The sequence below is a fragment of the Vicugna pacos genome, chromosome 3 (genome assembly GCF_048564905.1).
Source record: "Vicugna pacos chromosome 3, VicPac4, whole genome shotgun sequence".
NCBI classification, from domain to species: Eukaryota; Metazoa; Chordata; class Mammalia; order Artiodactyla; family Camelidae; genus Vicugna; species Vicugna pacos.
In genome coordinates, this window is record NC_132989.1 from 75,139,062 (window position 1) to 75,152,229 (window position 13,168).

At 40.4% G+C, this 13,168-nt stretch overlaps 1 protein-coding gene across 4 annotated transcripts in view; it reads right to left on the reverse strand.

Moving 5' to 3' along the window:
- The window catches only part of PIK3R1 (phosphoinositide-3-kinase regulatory subunit 1), a 562,158-nt gene that overhangs the window by 59,835 nt on the left and 489,155 nt on the right, over nt 1-13,168 (reverse strand). For all 4 annotated transcript variants that reach the window (XM_072958567.1, XM_072958568.1, XM_006197540.4 and 1 more), the window contains one exon: nt 12,022-12,722. In XM_072958567.1, coding sequence (XP_072814668.1) covers nt 12,022-12,355 — 334 coding nt within the window. In that variant the 5' untranslated portion in view covers nt 12,356-12,722. The remainder of the gene's footprint in view (nt 1-12,021; nt 12,723-13,168) is intronic.

The following is a 13,168-nucleotide window of genomic DNA, read 5'->3' on the forward strand; positions in this document are numbered from 1 at the left end:
TGTTTAACTCATTTTTTTCATATCAGGCCAGGTCACAGGTCACTGGTAAACCAGAGGACCGCTTACCCTCCCAGCTGATGACCGTGGCCAGAAATACAGGAGTGTCACACAGCATGAACATGACCACCCAAGGGCCCTTTCACTCTATCACACAGATGCTTAAGAACACTGGGTCAAAAGTCACATGGGTTGGGGTCAAACCCCAGCTCCTACACAAGCTGTGTGATGAGAGGCCGTCATTTAACTAAGCTTTAGTTTCTTTACCTTCACAACAGAATAATAAGGCCAGTGACAGAGTTCTAATGAAAAGTAACAAGTTCATGTAGCAAAATGCTAGCAAAGCACCTGGCAAAAGGAATATTTGTTCACCATACAAACAGAGACAGGTAAAAATTCAGCTTTCTGTTTATGTATGTACATATATATGTTGATATATGTATTTCTTTAAATTTTCATATACAGCATTTTTCTCATGTCAGTAATATTTTTACCCTCTGTTGCCTATTTTTTGGAATAGACTTTGTATTTCCCAGTATGTGCAAAATACATACCTTAAAGTTTTATTCTTCTGGTAATTACTCTTTAAGTTAATCAAAACAGATTAGTTTTCAATCTGTACCTTTCTGATTTTAAAGCTTAACAGTGAAAAGGCAGCTCTGAAGTTCGCCCACAATGACATGAGCAGTTTCATAGATCTTCCTGGGCTCTTACCAGAAAGTATGACAGCTCTTCCCACGTGATGCATAAGGAAGAAGCACATTAAGTTCTCCAGTCTCCACCTTTTTTTCTCCAAACTCTCTATCTACTACTTTCTGGCACTTACTGCTACAAAAGAGAAGGAAACTTGAATTTTGTTCCTTGGTAGTTAATAATACATTTTGGTAAGACATTTAACAGCAATCTTACAATTAAAAAACAAAAATCGGACCAACACATCTGGAGGTGGCCTTTCACTGATTTCATAAAAACAATGCAGAGGACACTTTCAAATCTGCACAAAATGCATACAAACTTATTTTTATTCAGTTTGCTCTTTTTCATCTGATATATGATTTATTTCCCATTTATCAACACTTAAAATCTCCATGTTTTATCTTCTCACTATATATCTATAATCTTCTCCTTCATTTCTATCTCTCCTTTCTTGGGACTCTGGAAGAGCTTTATTCGAGTTTCCCCTCCATAACATTAATTTTATTTTCAGCTGTGTTAATTCTGCTTTTTATTGCCTCTCATATGGATTTTAATGTGCTATAGTACATTCTTAATTTCTTTACAATCTTTTTCTTTTTTTATGGCTTCAATTCCACTTTATCCCATCTTATTGTCTTTTCAGTTCATAATCATCCAACTGCTTTCTGCCCCTCTCTCATTTGGGCCATTGTTGGAGGTCTGCACTTCCTTAAAATCTTCAGTGTGATCTCTCTTTTCCTTTATGAAGCAACGCTTTTTAGTAGGCTCAGCTATATTTTTCCTGTTTACTGATCACTTAACAAGGAGAGATCTACCCAGACCTGGTGTTTGCTCTGAGCTACTCCTGGTCTATCTGGGCACTGGCTTCAGATCTAGAGATGGTTGGCAGGTCGAGATGAATAGTTTTCAGGCCATTTCCCAATGTGGTTTCATTTCAGTGTAGTTTTGTTGAAAGAAAACCTCCTCCTACCTTTACTGCTTGGCTTTCTGAGACTTGGAATGATGAAGGACACAAACAATACTTAAATCCTCAGTAAACACAGGTCTTTCTAAACTCTACACAGCCCCCCTCCCCAACACTTCACTTTTGTGCAGTAAGTTTCTCAGGATGTAACAGTAACACGACCCCTATCCAACCATCCTTGTTCTGCCTAGTTACTTTCTGACTTAGGACCTTTCACTGAATAAAAGTCATGAACGGGGGGGTTAGAAAGAGGAAGGGAAGAACATTCTGGGGACAGCTGCCTATGATCTTTCTGAATTATAAGCAGAGCTGGGGAGGACGCAGCTCTGCCTACCTATTTTTAGGTGGTCAGAACTTACTCTGCCTATGTTTTTAAACCTAGTTCCATCAGATTCACAGTAGACATTTCCTCTGCTGGTTCTAGTTTTAATATCTGTTTAGAATGTAAGGGCTTTTCTCTATCTTCTCAGAGACTCCAGGGAAAAGTCTAAAGAGGCTGGGTCAGGCAGAGAGCTTTTTAAATCAGCAAACTTTTAAATAAGTCTCTTTCTAACTGAAAAAAAAAAAAAAGGAAAAAAAATTATCCAAGAAGTTTTGCTGGCATCGTGGCCTTTGAGAGCCTCTCTCTGTGCAATGTCACAGTGTCCTTTTAAATTAAACACCAAGACATAAAATTCACCTGTGCCTTTCTCTTGTCCTCATCCACCCTCTTGTCTGTGGAATTCAGGTAACAGAAACACAATGTTTATGTTATAAACTTGGCAGTGACTAACTTTCCCAAGAAATAAAGTTTGACACTCAAAGGTATTTTGTCATTTAGCCAGACTTTTAAAATGGCGTTTACTGCTAACTTTGATGGAACTCAGGTACAAGACTTCGGATTTATGCGAGTCCATTTGAGATTTCTGGTACTTAGGGATCTGAAGCAGCTTTTATCCACGTGCCCAAACACAATTGTTATGCTGGATGCCCTCAGCTTCCGGCTTTTAAGAAGCAGGTCATAACCAGTCTGTGCTCAACTTTAACCAAACTGATATAATTATGAGTCAGAAATAAGAAAACGTGAAGCTTAGGGGAACACTGGAAGCTTAGGGAACACTGTTCTTCAAAAAGAACAGAAATGGAAGGAAAATCCTTTGTCAATGGTACATAACTTTTGAGTATCTGATCAAGGAATATTTCTGCTGAGAAAAACCACACATACACACATATAGCCCCCCACACTTCGTCTCAGTTTCATGGCCTTATCAGTCTCTTTGTAACTCAGCACTTTCATACATTTAGCAGACACAAGAAAATGCAGCTAAGGTGTAGGTAAGACAAGGTAACTGGTGTGGCTGTATGAATGTTAATGGCCAATGAAACTTAACAGGTAAAAGAGACATAATTACAGACCACCCAAAAAGCAGAAAATAGCTGGTTTCTTCCATTATTGATAAACTCACAAAGGACTGCTTAACAAGACCCACACAACAGCCAGCCGGAGTGCTCTGGAACCCTCGGAATGCTCCTTCTATGGAGCCCCCTTCTTTTTAAATATTTACACGATCATTTGAGCTTTGGCTCCTTAATCTGGAAAATGGTTATAATAATGCCATTTTGCAAAGTGGCTGTAAGGATCCAATGAAAAATGTCTATAAAATGCTTGGCAAACAGTAAGTCTGCAAACTTTTTATGGTGTATTTTGAAAAAGGCATTTTCAATATTTAAATAGACCCAAGGGGAAACATGGGACAATGACTCTAACATATACTTTGATATGTTCTACCCTAGTTCATTAAATTTCATTCCTCAGTACTCAATAGATAATATTATTTAGCAATAAAATCATCTTATTCTAACCTCTCTGAACCCCTCTCCTTTAAAAATGGAAAATTGACTTTTTGCTATCTGAAAAAAAATAGTAAGATTTAAGTTAGAAACGTGAAATACTTTGAAATTATAAATAATGATACAAAATCTCAAATACGTTTCTGTAGTTAAGACACAGAGATAGCAAGAGATACTTCAAGTGAGCTGCTTTCTGATAAAGTAACATTCTTAAACATTAGAAATTATTTCTAAAAAAGGACAAAAATAAAACCAGCAGTATTTAATGCAGATTCACAATTGGCGATCTTACTAACAACCTCAAGTCATTCTGAAACCTTCATTTTCTAAAACCCAGCAGCAGGTTGGAAGCCTCACGGTGGCCGTGGCACCACATGCAGTCAGAGAGCACGGAGGCAGTTTTCCTCCTCAGGGTAAAGTCTGGAAGATGACAATGACAACTCAACAGTCCCTCTGGCTTTACAGTGCAGGCTCACCCAATGACTATGCTAATGTGTTACCGCTTGGGTACATATTTTAATACTTCTATCACATAAATATGAAGAGGTCAGAATAAACAAATCTTTATAACCTGAATCGACAAATGTTATAAACATCACCCTCTACCTGTAGCCTTGGAAAATTTAACAAACAACCCACCAGACAAATCCCTTCGAACTCGGAGCACAGATCATGTCAACAAATTTAATTATGCTGCAAAGATAACAGTACAGGGGAGGCATCCATGAATGTCTTTTAATTCACTGATTAACTCCAAAGGGTAAAATGCGAAGAGTCCCAAATCAACTTAGATGTCAACAATTGCTGAGCGCCCACCAAACGAGGGAGAGGGTGAATTCTCGCTGTTGAAACAGATCTTAAAATCATATAGTATGTAGATCTGCAAAAACTTTGGACCAATTTGGCACTTTATGTAGCAATAATCCCATGGGCCAACCTCCAGTCAGGGTTTGCAATGAGGTCATGTGAGCACACCTACCCAACCATCCTTGCTTGTTTCTCTTCCCTAAGCCCCTTCATTATTTCCCCTTCATGCTTCTGGGCTGTATTACTGGAGAAACACTACTTGTGAGAAATTGTATTTTCTGAGTTTTGTTTCTCCAACAACTCTAATGAGCAGAACTGGAGAAACTTTTATTGATCAAGTGTCAGTAAGAGGTTAAAATAAAAATACAGCCAAAACTCAGAAGACACAGTATTTACTTATTTAAAATTAGAGAATACTGGAATTAGGAGAGTTATGGAATTTACAGAAAGCAGAGTGGAATTTCTGATTCAAATAATATATCACAGAGATTTCTATTTCACTTATGCTTTTATCTTTACCATCTTGGATATGAGGCCTGATCATCAAATTACAAACAGTCTCCCAAAATACAGTGTAATAAACTCACAGTGGGAACTTCAATACACATCAAATTTTGACAGGACAGGAGAATCCCCAGGCACTGCACAACACAAGCTACCAACTGAGACTAGATCAAGAGATGAATACAAACACCCCCAAGCAAGAACCGGAGCAGAGAAGGTATTCCTGCCATGCTTCAGGTAGCAGAAAGCCACTGGGAGAGAGTTCTGCTTATAAAATTAAACAGAAAGGTCTGCTACTTGCCTGTTTTGTCTTAATTGCAGAGTTATATTTTATCAGAACATTTAAAAAATGTATAGTATGTGGAATTATCATAGCAAAAACAACGTATCACGGGTCTTTTATATAAATTAGTAAGTAGGAACAATACATAAAATTTTTTAAAGTACACAATATGAAGTATTCTGATGACATTTCATTAACCTGACATTTTAGGGAAACTGTACCCAAGTAATTAAAATAAAGCCAATTTCTACTTCACTTTGACCTCCTCTATTTAAGATTCATTTCACCAAAAGCCTAAAACACTGGTTTGATATTGAATGCTATAAACTCAATCAAGCCCTCATAAAATAAGATATCATCCATCATGCAATTATGCTTCTCGTTTCTAGCTAACATACCAACTTATTATCTATTTTAGTCATTAAACCAATTTTACATCCTTCTTCAGGGAAATCTGCTAGCAACAAAGACACAAATATGCCACGGCCAGCTACACTGCTAACATCTGTTTTCCTTTACTACGAAAAACATGGATATGTGAAGGGCATCTTACGCTGGTGTTCTTATTTGCCAGAAGTACCAAATTCTCCCTCTTCTGGAAGCTACGTAGCATATGTAAGGCACCATTTGTTGTTAAATTTCAGAATTCTAAATGTCTATTTTCTCAAACTTTGACTCACTGAAGAAGTGCTTATTAATCAGAATTTTGCCTGTTTTAGACAAAGATGTATTCACCTAGAAACCAGAAAAGACTGACATCGAAGTTATCAAAGGATCTATTTACAATGAAGTTGAAAAGTTAAAAGAGAGACACTTTTAGCATATAAAGTTCTACCTTAATGACAAAGAAAATTGTATTAGAACATCACATTAGCTCAGTTGCTAGCAAACAAAATAGACTCTCTTCACTTAACAGCTCCTGTGTGAACCAGAGGTGTGAGGGCTTTATTTATTAGGTTGTACAGATGTGAACATTGGACCCCTTACCCATTTTGAAAAAAGAACACAGAATGAAATCTCTAAAGCTAGAAGCCTTAATGAAAGCCACCGATCATGTATCTCACTTAAAAAAAATGCGTATCACAGCTGGGATTCGAAATGACACAGACCATGTTAGACTGGCAGAAAGCTTTTCCTCAAATATCTTATCTGTAACCTTGAACTTAGCTGTCACCACAGCTCCAGGAAAGAGAGAATCAAGTCCTTCCTTTCAAGTAACAGACCGGAGGGAGGAAGGAGGAGGCCCTTCTCCCTGGGAGATGAAGGGGTTTCCTTCCCCCACCCCCTCCTGGGTGGCTGGTCAATTCCTGGCGGCTGGGCCAGCTCAGGGCAGAAGCAGCAAAGTTGAGAATCCTTTCTCTTCTTGACAATTTCCCTTTCAAGTAACTGTGGATGTGGAAATCGTTCACTAGGGTTACCTTCCTTTCTCACATTTCTGGGGCAAAAGAAATTTTAAATTTTAAATTAACAGGACTAATGTCTTAAAAACCAAAAATTTAGTAAGAAGAAAAGAAATGCTGGTGCTCCTGAGAGGGAGAACTCTGTTATAATACATAACTTAATGCATGAGTAACCGATTCTGTCATGAGAGTGGTGACAATTTTATCAAAAACTACGATCACCTTTGTTTTTTCAAGGCCAACTCTTCAATCAATTATACTGATGACATCTTTCCAAAATCTTTTTCACTTCCTACTATAACACAAAGGGCAAACAGTTCAATTTTTACACCTGGGTAAAAATCTCTGATTTTCTGATTCAGTTTTCTGGTTGTTCAGAAGTTAAAGACAGGACTCAAAGGCCCTGATCTTCAAATATCCTCTAACCAGGATATTTGATATTTTCTCCCAAAAGCAGCGTGATCAGAACAATGGGTTGTCAGCACCGAAGTCAGAGATCTTACCCTAATCATTCAAGGGCATTAACCACACAGTCCCCCACTTCCCAGCACAGTCTCACTTAAGCAGGAGGGAAGGTGAGGAAAGTTATGACAAGGCAGGTTCTGAACTAAAATAGAATTCATAAAGGCAGGAGTACATGAAGCAAAGCAAACCACCTCCACAGGTATTACGACTGCACGTAACAGTGTGCGTTACAACCATGGAGCTCAGTGAAGGCGTGTGATTTGGGATCAGGTCACTATCTTCTGGGACCTCTGTACAGTGCAGTCAATTTCTGTGATTTATTACACCCTTGCTCTCTAGACGGAGCAACCGTGGAGGGACACTCAAATGTTGAGTGTGAAAAATGGAAAAAATAATGGCTGGGGAAACCATGAAAGCAAACACAAGTTGCAGGCGTTTTTCTTTTTCTGTTTAGAAAGATTTTTTATCAAAACTTAAAATAGGCCACACCAAGTGTGTGCTTATTGTTTAATATGTGGAACCAGCTGGGACCCCTTGTCAAAGAGTCCAAAGTGGGAGCTGGGGGAGGGGTGTGTGGACGGGGTCTAGAAGTGGGTATGAACTCAGATTCCTAAGTGAGCTTTCAACTAGCAGATTTCAACATCCTATACAAACTAACGCAATCGCAGTCTCACTAATCTAAATATTCAGGATGAGTGTGCCTTTAATTAAAGGGTCTCAAAACACTGTCTCAAGAAATCTCCCCACTGGACAGCTTACTTATGAAAGACATGAATACATTCTCATTCCCTTATCCCTAAGTCCCCACTTCCATCAACTCATTACCCTGTGTCGGGGGGGGAAGTGTGGAAGCAACGGCTGAGCGGGGCTGTGCGTGCAGAACGGGATGCTGGCGTGTGACCAGCCTGACAGAGCTGGAGGATGGCCTTTCAGAGCACAGAACACTCAGTGACCAGCAGGAGATTGTTTTTTCAAGTGGGATCCTATTAAACTCAGAACAGTTACGAAAAGTAAGGCAAAGAAAACAAAGCTGTTTCTGTATTCATTTTATTCCAAAGGACCTATGTCTTAGGTGAAAGTTATGAGCAACCAAGTTAAACTCTACCCACACCTGTATTTTAAGGTCTCAGTTTAACTGGTCAGCATTTAAGTAGATGGGAGCTACTAGTGTGTGAAGTGTGATGGATTTGTTTCCAACTCTTACATCTCTCCACTCTCGCCTTTCGTCCTTCAGCCCCTTTCTCACTTCCATATTCTTGGGTTTATATGTGGTTTCTCAGTTAATATAGAGCTAAAAGCTCTTATTTTTCTTATGTTTTAAAATGCTTAGGTCTGTCTAGATGTTAGGGTGAAAATTCATTTGATGGAAATACTTGTGTAAAGACCCAATTGCTCCTCTGGAGCTTTATGTTCAAGAATGATTAATCTGTGTAATAAACTGATTACTATAGTCATTACCAAAAACAAACAAAAAAACACCCTTGCACCAGACATGGAAGAGGTTCTCCCCAAAGGTAAACTGTGGTTGTGGGACAATGAAATGTGATGCTCAGATCGGCAATTTTAGCTTCCACGCAAAGAGGAGATAAAAGGGGGAGAGAGAGCATCAAATCTGTGCCCAAGGACACTTGCTGATCTTGACACATGTTCCGGTCATTTTGCTTAAGTGGCCAATGGAATGCACTCAGCTCAACAAGCTTTCCCACTAGCAGAACTACCAGTCCTAGGAAATGGGGTGGAAAATAACAGTTTTTGGAGACATAGCCTGCAACGATCAAGGCCAAAGCTGGAAGACTCCTCAGACGTAAATGATGTGAATAACAAACCATGATTTCCAAAACGAGAATGGGCTGTTAACAGCCTTGTGTGCCTGCATGTGCCACACAGAGCACATGGTGCATTTCCAAAGTCACATGGGATGGGGAAGAGCTAGGTGACGGGTTTCAACAGCAAGCATTTGCTCACTTGCTGAGAACCAGCTGCACTGCTCTAGATACTTGGGACAACGGCGTGGCATCCAAGGCCCCTGCCTTCACGGAGCCTACAATCTACCAGAGGGAACAGACAATAAACAATGTGGTAGGTAAATTCTACAGTAGGCTAGATAATAAATGCTTTGCAAAAGCAGAGGGGCAGACTGCCATGTGAAATGTGGTGAACAGAGCCAGCCTCCTTGAGAAGAAAGCTTTAAGCAAAGAGTTGAGAGTGGGTCAGCCAAGAGGATGGCTGAGAAGAGCTGTCAGAGCAGAGTTGGGGAAGAACAGCCCCGAGGAGGGGCAGGAGAGGGGACCAGAGGGCACACCAACCATCTCTCTCGGTCCTGAGTTCATCTTCCATCCCGGCTTTCTAGCATGGAACTAGGGTTCAGTTTGTATCTACTGAATGATTTCAATTCCAAGAAACACAAGATTATCCAACATACAAATTCAATCCAAACAATAGGCCAGGGTTTCATAAGAAAACTGTATGCAAGATGGCTTGGTGGAAAGTACATCTTCCTGAAAGATGGTGTACATCAGATCTTCAAATGGGCTTTTGACTCTCTTTCCTCCCAAAAGTTATATCTTATTTCCAGGAACATACAAGAAACATGGAAAGGTGGGTTCTACTATCTAAAGGGAAACTCCTCACACAGAGTCTACTTGCGGCCAGGGTTTAAGGGTAACTTTCTTTCACAAAGAGAGAAGGTGGTGTGAGCAGCGTGAAGGCAGGCCCTGTTACCCCACATGCATTGTGGCGTGCGCCCACCGCCCACACGGCACACCCTCCACAACAAGAGCCTGCGGGTGGGCCTTCGACCGCAGGGGTACCTTCTCAAGAAAATAAAGTCAAACGCGAAAAACAGGCTGAGTCAGTGGAGGGAGTAAACAGAAAAGAAGGCCAAATAATTCAATTACAGTAAGAAGAGAAAAGGACTATTCTTTCTCACCTTCACACAATTTGTCATTGCAAATGCTTTTCAATTAAATACACCCTTAGGCAAAAGAAATCAAAGTCCCATAGGTTCCAATAAATAAATCTGTCCTTAGAACTACTTTCCCTGTCAATCTGACATGCAACTAGCAGGGACTACTGAATCCTCATTTCATGGGAATCGTGTTTCAATGAGAGCACAATATTCACATTTCCAGAAAATCGAATGTTTAGGACTTTACTCCCCACCCAACCCCCTATACTGCCTTTTAAGCCTCTCAGTTATTCCTAATTTCTCATTTATATTCAGGCCTCCTCTAATACTTAATGCCCATTTTCATGGGCCTCTTAAATTGTTAAAATATTTCATTTTACTTGAACTTTCTACATATTAAAAAAAAAAGAAAAAGCTATTAAAAATCTCAATCGTTACCACATTACATGAGAAAGAAAGCATTATAAAATAGTTTAGAACCTAAAAAGAGAAACTCACTTTTAGGGGAAGACTTGCTTTTCTGTATACGATAACCAAATGAAGTTACACCTGACAGCAGCAGGTATCAAACACAGTTTTGTTTAGACATTATTTTTACAAAATCTTTTTGTCACTAATCTTGACAAGGTGACCCCTTCCCATCTTTTAAATAAACTTTTCTAATCCAACTCAGAGACTTCTATGATCCTATTAATCTTTAGTATTTTGGGAGAAATAATATCAGTTTTCCTTTTGAGCTAGCCTACTTACAAGGAAGTATATCTAACTTACATCAAAAGTCAAATCAAAAATATATAGTGTGGTGGGGAAAAAACAATTACGTATATATCTTCCCTCTGCTGAATGAAACTATGCAAGAAACACAATGGTTGACAAAATTATGTGTGTGTATATGTTTCTGTATATATATATGTGCAGAGTCAAGGTTTTTTGATTCATCTGGAAAGAAAAATTAATTTTTGCTTTTGAACTGCACAGTGAAACATACCATTTGGACATGAATTCCAAAGTATGGTGTAGTGTTTATAAAACAAGTATTCCTTTTGGATCGGGAGTGGGAGGGAAAAGTACTTCCCTTCAAGTATCCTCAGTGAGTTTTTGACTTTTATAAAATACTCCCAATTCTATTATGACCCGATGTTAAAAGGCAGCCATTTACTCTCATTCTCCTTCTTTATTCCTGGTACCTTATGCATCTGTGCGAGACCAAGCCAACGCTGGAGAAGACACAATAGTACCAGGACGTCTTCCAGAAACACTGTGATGCCATGGTCAGTTCTACTCGACACAGAACCACTGCAGTTGAGTCCACCCCTTTGAAACACATCTTTCCAGACCTTTCTCGGTCTTTGGGAAAAAAAGATGATCCAGGGAGAACAATGCTTGAGATTCAATAGTGAGGAAATGAACTAGCCAACAGAGCTGTTAACAGCAAAGCTGAGCAAAAGGCTTGCCTCTCTGTGAAACAGAACAGAAGAAACACCTCAAGCTCAAGTGGGGACCATCTCCACCGAATGAGGAGAGGGTTTTGGATCAAGGCAATTTCTGTTTGAAAAGAAGTATTCAGTGATTTCTTCGATGTTGTGTTTTAGCACACTGTTGGCATTAATGCTACATATGACACTGCCCAGGAAGGAAGAGGACTCCCTGTGCGCCTGCACTAATGACAGGATTGGGTTTCAGCTGCAGCCAGTGCTCCTGGAGAGGAACTAAGAGGTAGACACCGGGTTGTAAAAAGAATGGCTTCTTCACTGACTTCTGTGGTCACCTTATTACTCTCTACATTTTCCATGCAGATCACATTAATATAAAACATATTTATATTAGAACTTCCTTCTACTTTCCTAAAATTACTTCGATATATAATACCAATTACAAGAATAAGAATGCAACAGGTGTTCAACAGCAACTCTAATAATAGTGTTTAGAGGCACTCACTAAACAGGTTCTCAGATATCATCTCCCTATTTTTATAACAACTCTCCACCCCACCAACACAAAATTCTAGCCAAGGGATGAATGACCAAACTTTCATGCCCCATAAGTAAAATTCAGGTCAAGTTGCCAAAACAACTTCAGCCCGGAGCATTTCAGCCCAACCCAACCCAAGACTTTTCCTGTTAAAAAACACAGGTGAGTCATTAAGCAATCACTCATCAATACTGACCGTGTTGCTCGCTGTCTGCTTCAGTTTTTGAAGAACTTGGTGCGACAGGAAGGGGTCGAGGCGGCCGGGGCTTTGGTGTGGGAGGTGAGATTCTTTTCCTTCCAATATATTCAACATAAGTTCCCGGAAAGTCGCCTCTCTCCCCTGTGGTTTCATTATAACCATTTAACCAGCCAATTTCTTCAGGCCTGGCTTCCTGTCCGTCACTGAATCCGAGAGCGACTAAGGATCCTTTATTGACAGTCAATATGTCACCCAAGTGCAGGTCAATGTCCTCTTCCCGCTCCTTTTTATAGTCATACAGCGCTCGGTACTGGTACCCCTCGGCACTCATGGCTGCAGGCCGGGGACCATGCGACGCTGAGTCTAACTCTACGTTTCTATGGACAATGAACTCAGAGAGGGTGTTAAGATTCCTAATGTGTGTCCAGCAGAGGACAAAGGATAATTCTCCAAAGGTTTAAGAGGAGAGGTGATTGGCCATCCGGCCGTCCATCTGTCCTCCATCAATGGTGTGACCCGAGTCAGGGCTCCACTTCCTCTGCAGGCTGCAATCCTCCCACTGGCTTCCTTTTCAGCGACTTGTCAACACGATGACTCCAGGCTGACTCTCACAGCGAGGCCCGATCCTTTCTGACACTCTTGTCACACCGTCCATCTGTCGTCTAATGTGACTGTGGCACGCCACACACAAGCTTCACCTACAAAAGGGGAAAACAGGACTTATGAATGAACAGCACACTTGGCCATCTGTGTGAATCTGAATTCCTACTGCCATTCAACAAGGACTTAATCTGGCAGATGGACACAGGCCGGCAGACTTTTGCTTGACTCAGTATACACAACAAAGATTAATGAGGCAGGCAGGCCCCGCCTTCTAAGAAGGCTCGGAGAGGGGTGGGAGGGGTGCTGGTGTGTCTCAAAGATAAGATGGGAATCATAACACTAGGGAAATGCCGTAAGAGAGAGAGAAGAAACTCCAGGGAGTTCAGATGAGGGACAGACCACACCTGACTGCTGGCATCTGAAGACAGAAGAGAATGTGTGGCATGATCTTAGGTACAGATGTGACTGAACACACGTCATATTCTGGGAAGAGCCGGAACAGGCAGTCCAGGATATCTGAAGCCAGAGAGGGAGTGTTGGA